The 9,684-nt window shown below is 40.4% G+C and overlaps 1 protein-coding gene across 1 annotated transcript; it reads right to left on the bottom strand.

Moving 5' to 3' along the window:
• Positions 1-352: 352 nt before the first annotated feature.
• Dcaf8l1 (DDB1 and CUL4 associated factor 8-like 1) lies at positions 353-4,292 on the bottom strand. Its single transcript, NM_001408852.2, has 5 exons — positions 4,197-4,292; positions 3,898-4,062; positions 3,620-3,758; positions 3,353-3,478; positions 353-3,246 (listed from the first exon to the last, which is right to left on the bottom strand). The coding sequence occupies exon 5, from the start codon at positions 3,103-3,105 to the stop codon at positions 745-747; it is 2,361 nt and encodes a 786-aa protein (NP_001395781.1). The 5' UTR covers positions 3,106-3,246; positions 3,353-3,478; positions 3,620-3,758; positions 3,898-4,062; positions 4,197-4,292; the 3' UTR covers positions 353-744.
• Between the last annotated feature and the right edge of the window lie 5,392 nt (positions 4,293-9,684).

The raw sequence follows: 9,684 nt of genomic DNA on the forward strand, positions 1-9,684 counted from the left end.
TGGGGACCGAACCCAAGGCCTTGTGCTTGCTAGGCAAGCGCTCTACCGCTGAGCTAAATCCCCAACCCCAAAAATGTTATTTCTCAACCAGAACATTTCAAAAACATTGAAATGGCAGGTCAAGCAAATAGTGACTGAATCTAATTTCTTTCCAGGTTTAATGTGTTTAAATAATTTCATGTTATTAGTGTCGATTCTGAAAATGTGATTAAATCAAAGGAAGTATATAATTCCTTATCTGATTAGAAACAAAACTACTTTATCCTCTTGCTTTTATCTGTGGCAGAAAGCCAAAGAACAAAGTGTGTGGTGTGTATAACCAAGGGTTCGCATGAAAAGAAAAACACCATGGTTTGTTTTATTTTACTTTACTTTAGAACACAAACATTTCTTAAAATTTTATGACAAAAAAACTTAAGATTCAGAATCAAGTTACTGAACATTTTTAACCCAACAATTTTTGAGGAACAGAAATCAGATCTTACAGAACTATTAATTTTTTCACCAAATTTAGGCAAATCCATAGTTATCTGTAAGAATACAAAGTAGGCCTCTTATATTTTTATAATTATGTAGTACACAGGGTAGCAAGGAATAACAAAAATCAAGTAATAAAAAGTGGAAGTGGAAATAGAAATACTTTCACTATAAATCGCTGCAAAAAGAAAGAAAGAAACTCCTACAATCTGATTTTTAAAGTCCTATGAAGTGACATCAGCTTCAAGTGGTGTCTCAGGACATTCCTTAGGATGTCTGGCACTGTGAGTCTTGGTTTTCTTCCTCATCAGAGCTGCTGGAAGAGTCACTGAAATCTCCGCCTCCAACTTCAATTCTTATACCTCTCAGATTACGTTGGTAATTTGACTGTGTCAAATGACTCATGAGGAACCAAAGCATGTGGTTGTCAAACAGGGAAGTGTGGTGTAAGGTAAAATTATCTCGTTTCAGCTTATTAATTTTAATCACATTCTTTAAGCCAGTAAGTTTACTGGAAGTTTCAGCTATGGGTGACCAGATCTTAACTTCATGGTCTAGCCCACTGGATGCCAGCACAGGCATGTAAGGATGGGGATCAATACAGTTTATTGTTCCTCCTTCATCTGCCTCCAAGAACTGAACAATCTGGCAGGATGATTTTTCCCAGATGAAGATGTGCCCACAATCACTACCACTCATAACAAATTCACTTCTTGGGCCATAGAAATATACACCTTTCACTGTGGCATTATTTCTGTGTCCTTTATATCTCTTAGCATATTGAGCTCCATCACTATCAGAAGAGTTGAAGATATAAATATCTTCATCATTGTAGCTAGCCAGGACCTCTGTGCCATCATAACTATACATCAGAGAGGTGATATATGCTGGGTATTCACAGCTAATAAGGTGATGAGGGCAGAATTTTTTGAGAACTCCATTGTTGACATTCTCATCAATTTTCCTTTGGTCATAAATTCTCACAAACTGATCTTGCCCACCTACAGCAAACTGGTAGACATTGGCAGGATTCACAAAGACTGTATATAGTCCCACTTTCTTATCACCATCTTTGGTTACCATCAGCTTTGAAGCTGGCTGGGCTTGTCTGAGGTCAATACTGAAGACAACTGCATCTTCACCTGAACTTAAGAACCTAAAGGGTGAATCTGGCTCCAAACCCAGTCTATGGGATGCTCCTCCATGCTTTACCAAACGCTTAGTCATGTGAGTCCCTGCCATAGCAGATAGATGTGCAACTCGTACCTGCCCATCACGGCCGCACATAGCCAAGATGGCATCATTACAGTTAGGAAGGAATTTTGCCTGTAAGACATTATTTTTGTGGCCACTGTCAAAGTTCAGTAATGGTCGCTGATGAAGCCAGTCCCACACAATAACTTTTAGATCATCACTGCCACTAGCCAGCAGGGTGCCACGTTGGTTAAAATGAACAGTGTTAACACAACCAGCATGGCCTTCAAAAACATACTCTAGGGAGAAGCGCTGCACAAATAATCTTGCACCACAGGCTTCATACACAAAGCGACCACTGGAACCAAGCTGCCTATCCCGAAGGGCATTAAGGACATTCCATCGAGGTTTTAGGAGAGGAGATGTCTCTAAGGCCATCCATTCATCTATCGAACTATCTTCAATGTCATATTGCTCACTGCGCTCCACACTGTTCTGTTCATACACCTCAGAGACCTCATCCTGATCATTCCCAACTACACCTTGCCCCAACACACGGTGGTGGAATGGGCTTTCCAGTCCCTGTTCTTCTACAATCTCACAAGCATCCAAAACATGGTGGCGGCGGAGGAGCAAGCTTCCAATTTCATGCTCCACAACCTCACCTTCCTCCAACTCATGGTGCTGCACCAGGCTTTGCACTCCCTGTGCTACTACAACCTCACCTTCCTCCAACTCACAGTACTGTACCAGGCTTTGCACTCCCTGTGCTTCCACAACCTCACCTTCTTCTAACTCATGGTACTGTACCAGGCTTTGCACTCCCTGTGCTTCCACAACCTCACCTTCCTCCAATTCATAATGGCAGAAAAGACCTTGCACTTCCTGTGCTTCCACAACCTCACCAGCCTCTAACTCATAGTGACATAACATGCTTTGCACTCTCGGTGCTTCTAAAACCTCACCTTCTTCCAACTCATAACTGCAGAACAGGTTTTGAACGCCCTGTGCTTCCACAACCTCTCCGGCCTCCAGCTCATAGTGATGAAAAAGCCTTCCCACACTCTGCTCTTCCACAATCTCACCTTCCTCCAGCTCTTGAGGACTGGATGAGCATTCTGTACTGCTGATAAAATTGTCAGAGTCCTCAAAGCTGGGAAGATTGGAGTCATCATCATCGTCGTCATCGTCACCCTCGTAACCCTGGTAACCATCCCCAGAATTTTCATCAGTATTTTGAGGGCTGGAAACACTGCTCTCTTCGGTTTCAGTAACATTACTGCTTGGTGCCAGACTCACTTCTGGACCCTTCATTTTGATGTCAGAAATTGTCTCTGTGTCCACCAGGGCACCAGATGTCTCACTCAAGCAGCTGTGTTCACTTATGTTCTCAAAACTCTCTGCGACCTTTGCGTAGCTCCCTTGAGATGACATTCTGAATGAACTTGTGTAAATGACTAACCACTCAGATTTAAAGACAGCAAGCTGGTTAACCAAACAGATGACGGACTGAAGAAGCAAGAGTCCTGGAGCTGTAAGTACTCTACACAGTCATCCCACTTAAGAAGGAGAAACCTGTAAAATGGGAGACAATTAAATACAAAAGTTAAATGGCAGAAATGAAAGAGCTTGCTGTTGTATGTTACAGTAGCCAATAGGTTCAGAAACATTCATAACTCACCTCTTCAGATATTTCAGAGCAACTTGTTTTGTTTCTCTCTTCTTCTCCTCTAGAGGACAGACTGAAGAAGCAAGAGGAAGGGAGCAGCAAGCACTCCGCACAGTCGTTGCACATAAAATGAGAGACCTGTAAATTGGAAGACCTTTAAATACAAAAGCAAAATGGTGGACAGGAAACAGCTTGCCGCTGTGATATGCATTACAGTAGCCCATAAGCTTCAGAAAGATTCATATTTCACCTCTCCCCCGGTATTTCAGGGCAACTTACTGCTTATATTCCTCCCTTAATTTTACTTTCTCTTCTTTTCTCTTTTTTTCTCGTTCTTGACTCTAGAGGACAGACTGAAGAAGCAAGAAGCAAGGTGCAGCATGCACTCCGTATGGTTGCAGCAGGTAAAATGAAAGACCTGTAAAATAGGAGACCATTAAATACGAAAGCAAAATGGCGAACCGGAAATAGCATGCTGACGTGAGGTACACTACCATACTTGATAAGGTGCGGAAAGATTAACTTCTCAACTCTCTGTGTATCTCAAGGCAACTTACTGTTTATATTCCTTCGTTACGTTTCCTTCTTTTCCCCTTTCTCTACTTTTCTCGTTCTCGTCTCTGGAGGACAGACTGAAGAAGGAGGAGCCAAGGCACAGAAAGCACTCTGTACTGTAGCAAGCTCAAGCACTCTGCTCGGTCGTTGCACATAAAATGAGAGACCTGTAAAAATGGGAGACCGTTAAATACAAAACTAAAATGGCGGACCAGAAACAGAGTGCTAATATGATGTACATTACAGTAGCCGATAAGGTTCAGAAGGATCTCACCTCTCCCGGTATCTAGGGGCAACTTACTGCTTATAGTCTTCCCTTTCTTTCCCTTTCTTTTTCTTTTCTCTTCTTTTCTTGTTCTCGTCTCTAGAGGACAGACTGAAGAAGCAGGAGACGAGACACAGTAAGCACTCCACCCGGCCGCCACATGTAAAATGAGAGACCTGTGAAATGGGAGACTGTTAAATACAAAAGAAAAATGGCGGACCGGAAACAGCATGCTGATGTGAGGTACATTACTGTAGCTGATAAGGTTCAGAAAGATTGATTTCTCACCTCTCCGGGTATCTCAGGGCAACTTACTGCTTATATTCCTCCTTTACTTTTTTTTTTTCTCGTTTCTCTCCTTTTCTCATTCTCCTCTCAACGACAGACTGAAAAAGAGGCAGGGCGCAGCAAGCACTCCACTTGGCCGACACACATAAAATGAGAGACCTGTAAAATGGGAGACCGTTAAATACAAAAGCAAAATGGCGGACCGGAAACAGCATGCTGACGTGATGTACATTACAGTAGCCGATAAGGTGCAGAAAGATTAAAATTCGTATCTCACCTCTCCCGATACATCAGGACAACTTACTGCTTATATTCCTCCTTTTCTTTTTCTTTTCTCTTCTTTTCTCCTTCTCATCTCTAGAGGAAAGACTGAAGAAGTAGGAGACAAGGCACAGCAAGTACTCCGCACAGTTGTCACAGGTAAAATGACAGACCGGTAAAATGGAAGACCTTTAAATACAAAACCAAAATGGGGAACCGGAAACTGTGCTGACTTGATGTACATTACAGTACCTGATAAGGTTCAGAAATCTTCATTTCTCACCTCTCTGGGTGTCTCAGGGCAACTTGATGATTTTGTTACCCCTCTTCTCTTTTCTTCTCTTCTCTTCTCTTCTCTTCTCTTCTCTTCTCTTCTCTTCTCTTCTCTTCTCTTCTCTTCTCGCTCTTATCTCTTCTAGAGAACAGACTGAAGAAGCAGACAACAACGAGCAGAAATCACTCTGCTCTGCAGTCACAGGTTAAATGAGAGACGTGTGAAATGGAAGACCATTAAACACAAAAGCAAGATGGAGAACCTGAAACGGTGAGCTGATATAATGTACATTATAGTTGCCGATAAAGTTTAGAAAACTTTGTTTCTCACCTCACCGAGTATATCTCAGGGCAATATATTGTTTTTGTTTCTCCCCTTTCCTTTCCTTTCCTTTCCTTTCCTTTCCTTTCCTTTCCTTTCCTTTCCTTTCCTTTCCTTTCCTTTCCTTTCCTTTCCTTTCCTTTCCTTTCCTTTCCTCTCCTCTCCTCTCCTCTCCTCTCCTCTCCTCCTCTCCTCTCCTCTCCTCTCCTCTCCTCTCCTCTCCTTTCCTCTCCTTTCCTCCCCTCCCCTCCCCTCCCCTTCCCCTCCCCTCCCACATTTCCTCCCCCTCCCTCCTCCCCCCATTCTTGTCTCTTCTAGAGAACAGACTGGAGAAGCAGGAGACAAGGAGCAGCAAACACTCTACACGGTTGTCATAGGTAAAATGAGAGACCTGTGAAATGGGAGACTGTTAAATACAAAAGCAATATGAGGAACCAGAAACGGTATGCTGACACAATGTACATTTATAGTAGCCAATACGGTTCAGAACCTTGGTTTCTTAGCTCACTGTGTACCTCAGGGCAACTTATTTTTATTGTTTCTGTCTTTTCTTTTCTTTTCTTTTCTTTTCTTTTCTTTTCTTTTCTTGTCTTTTCTTTTCTCATCTTTTCTTTTCTCTCTTTTCTCTTCTGATCATTTATTTTCTTCTTTTATTTTCCTTCTCCTTTCTTTCCTTCTCTTCTCCTCCTTTCCCCAACCCATCCCCCTCTCTCAGTAATGTAAGAGCTCTGCTCCAACAGAGATGAGGCTGCTATACATACTGCGTATTCTTGTTTTCTTATATTATTCTATATTTTTGAATATATTTATGGGGAGTATGAGTCGATTTCTTGTATGAGTTTCGAGGATTGGTCTGTTGTTGTCAGGAATGGATAGAAGTACTTTTACAAGCTATATGATCTTTTTGGCCACACAAAGTTCTTTCGAATATTGTAACTTGGTGCACTTCTGGAAATAGATTTAGTGGAGAACTATTAGAAAATAAGTGACTCTCGTTAAGTAAAATTACTCCATAAACCTCTCAGTGCTTTGTCAGAAGTAAATGTTCAATGTGAAATGAAAATAAGAGCAGGTGCAATTAAAGGTCAGTTAAGAAGTCTATAGATGATGACTTTGTAACATATAATAAATGTAAACACTTCAAATATTTTGAGAAAACTTTGAAAATAGTTATCTGGCAAAAATTGTTTAGGGATGAGCCACAAACAACAGTACAGCTAATTGATTTTCAAAACAAGCAATTTTTAGTATGAACAGATGTCAGATTCTACATTAGACACAGAAATCTTCATAGTTATCTAAAATTTGAGATTAAGATTAACTCAAGTCTTCTGTACTTCCTATAGGATCCTGTAGTGAGGAAAATATAGTCCCCTTTATATAATCAAGGTTAAAATCAACTGGTGAATTCAAAGAGTACATGGACATGAATAACTGATCCACCAATTTAAGACAGAAGTAGGCCCTCTGTCGTTTTCCATCAGAAACACTATGTACATATTTTTAGAGCCCATTCAATTTAAGGCATTTATAGAGTAACAATCTAATTTTATGAAGAAGAATGATGTTATAGAACTACCAGAATATTTTCTAGAGCCTTCAGGATGTAAGGCCATCTTTGCAGAGTATTTTAGGAAAGTAGAACATCTGTGTAAGGATTGTTCATTGATGTTACTATGATAGTTACCTTCGTATTTGAATAAATTTCCATTAGGATGATAAGATTATATTTTCTTTCATGTGTGGAGAAGTGATTGATGTGGTATATATGCATTTGAATGTGTGTGTGTGTACACACATACAAACATGAATACATGCACATATAGGTGTTCTTACATGTGTGTGCATGCTTGTAGAGAATGGAGAGTGAGAGTAGTTATCTTACATTATTTTCTTATCAACTTTTCTTGAAAAAGGAACCCATAGTAAACCTGAAACTTGCCTTTTTGACTATACTTAATGTCCAGTGAGCTGCTGGATACTACCTAGCTCTGCTCCTCAGCAGTGGGCTTATAAATACCCATTGCCGCACCCAGCTTTTTATCAGTTTTCTAGAGATCTACACTGAGGTCTTCATGCTTGCACAGGAAATGCTTTCCCAACTGAACCATCTTTCCAACTGCTATTTCTAGGTATTATAGCAATGACTGGCAGAAATAATGCCATAATAAGAAAAATAAGGATCTCTGAAAGTATTTCCAACAATGAAATTTTATAAAAGCAGCAATATAAAGTCTTCTAAGGAGAAAAGTTCTAAGGTTAGTGATAGTGGAAAAAATACATAAAAGAATACTCATAGCAATTTTTACCACAGTTGCATGAACTTCAACAGAAGCACCTCATGATTAATGTGGTAAATAGATTAACCTATATTGCTACAATGAATAGTATATAACAATGAGAATAAATGAACTAAAACCTACTGCATCAATTTGTAATGCTGGCTCACACCTTTTATCTTAGCCCTTAGGAGTTTGAGGCAGGAATATCAATATTTCAAGGGCAGTGTTGGCTACATATGACGTGCAAGGCCAGCCTGGAATACACCAGACATTTTCTGAAAAAAAAATGTATAAACATGGATGAAACTTAAAGGAACAACATTGAATGAAAAACTAGTCGGTGAATAATAGTTAATAACTTGACTTTTATGCAGGTCTATGTAGTTTTTTATCTCTAATATAACTGTTTTGAAAGACAAGGAAACATGTTTCACAAGTCAGAACAAAATTATTTTATAGATTTTTGGAAGTTGGGTGTCTTAGTCATTGCTCTGAAATGACACCAGGACCAAGGCAATTCTTAACAAAGAAAGAATTTAGTTAGGGGCCTGCTCACAGTTTCAGAGGTTTAGCCCATTATCATCATGGCAGGAAGCATGATCTCATGCAGGGCAGTGCTGGAGCGGTAGATATGAGCTACTTTTTTTATGTTTTATCTAGGCTGAAAGATTCTGAGCTTGGTGTGGACATTTCACATATTTAAGTTTACTTTCAGTAACATACTTCCTCCAGCAATGTCACGTCTTTAACCCTTTCAAATAATGCCACTCCCTCATGGCAAAGCACCAAATGTGTGAGAACAGCAATATCAACCATTCTTTACTTCAACTTCCATATTCTACTCCCTGCCCTCCATAGGCTTATATCCATATTACAATGCAAAATATATTTAGTACAACTTTAAAAGTTCCCATAGTCATTCACAGTCTTGAGGCTGCTAAAAGTCCATTCTGAGATTGAAGGCAATTTTCTTAACTAAGTAACATAAAATTTTAAAACAGCATACCACATATTTCCAACTTACAGAGCCACAGGATATACATTACCATTCAGAGACTGCCCCACCTGGGGATCCATCCCATATGCAGTCACCAAACCCAGTCACTATTGTTGATGCCAAGAAGTGCTTACAGACAGGAGTCTGATATGAGTGTCTCCTTAGAAGCTCTGCCAGACCCTTACTAATACAGTGGAGGATGCTTGTAGCTAACCATCAAACTGAGCATGGGGACCCCAATGGAGGAGTTAGAGAAAGGACTGAAGGAGCTAAAGGGGTTTGAAGGCCCAGAGGAAGAACAGCAATATCAACCAACCAGACCCCCCAGAGCTCCCAGGGACTAAACCGCTAACCAAAAAGTACACATTGAGGAACTCATGGTTCCAGCTGCATATGTATCAGAGGACGGCATTGTCTGACATCAATAGGAGGAGAATCCCTTGGTCTTGGGAAGCCTTGATTCCCCAGTGTAGGTAGGGAAATGCCAGGGTGGTAAGTGGAAGCATTCTCATAGAAGCAGGGGGAGGGAGGATGGGAGAGGTGGGAATCCAAGAAGAGGATAACATTTGAAATGTAAATATGTAAAATATTCAATAAAAAAGTAAATTGAAAAAAAAGCAGAAAAAGCAACATAGTAAGAAAATACTAGAGCAAACCAGGAACAAAACCAGCTGGGCAATCTCTAAACTCTGCATCTCTGATGTCAATGTGATCTTCATTTTTCCAACTTCTGGATTCATTGTCTATAATATACATCTATCTCATGAGCTGGTTCTACTACTCCCTGTTAACAGCTCTCCTTGGCAGGAATCAGAGGACTCTGACATCTTCTACATCTTGGGGTCTTTCACAGCTTCATCCAATGGAGGAGTCTCTGGGCCTCCATATAGAGACTTTCTTGACACAGGCCTGGCCTCAGCAGCATTTCTTAGAAACAAAGAGATTACACAACCCTTTCTTCTATTCTTGTTCTTCCTGAAGCTAGAATTTGACCCCTCCTTCAATTATGTTTCTCTAAGCTCTCTGCTTTGTATGTTTCCTTCACAGCTTACACTTTCCTTTAATTCCTTTTCACAAACAGGAAGCTTAGCTAGGTGGAGT

Source organism: Rattus norvegicus, chromosome X (assembly GCF_021556685.1).
Source record: "Rattus norvegicus strain SHRSP/BbbUtx chromosome X, alternate assembly SHRSP_T2T, whole genome shotgun sequence".
Lineage (NCBI taxonomy): Eukaryota > Metazoa > Chordata > Mammalia > Rodentia > Muridae > Rattus > Rattus norvegicus.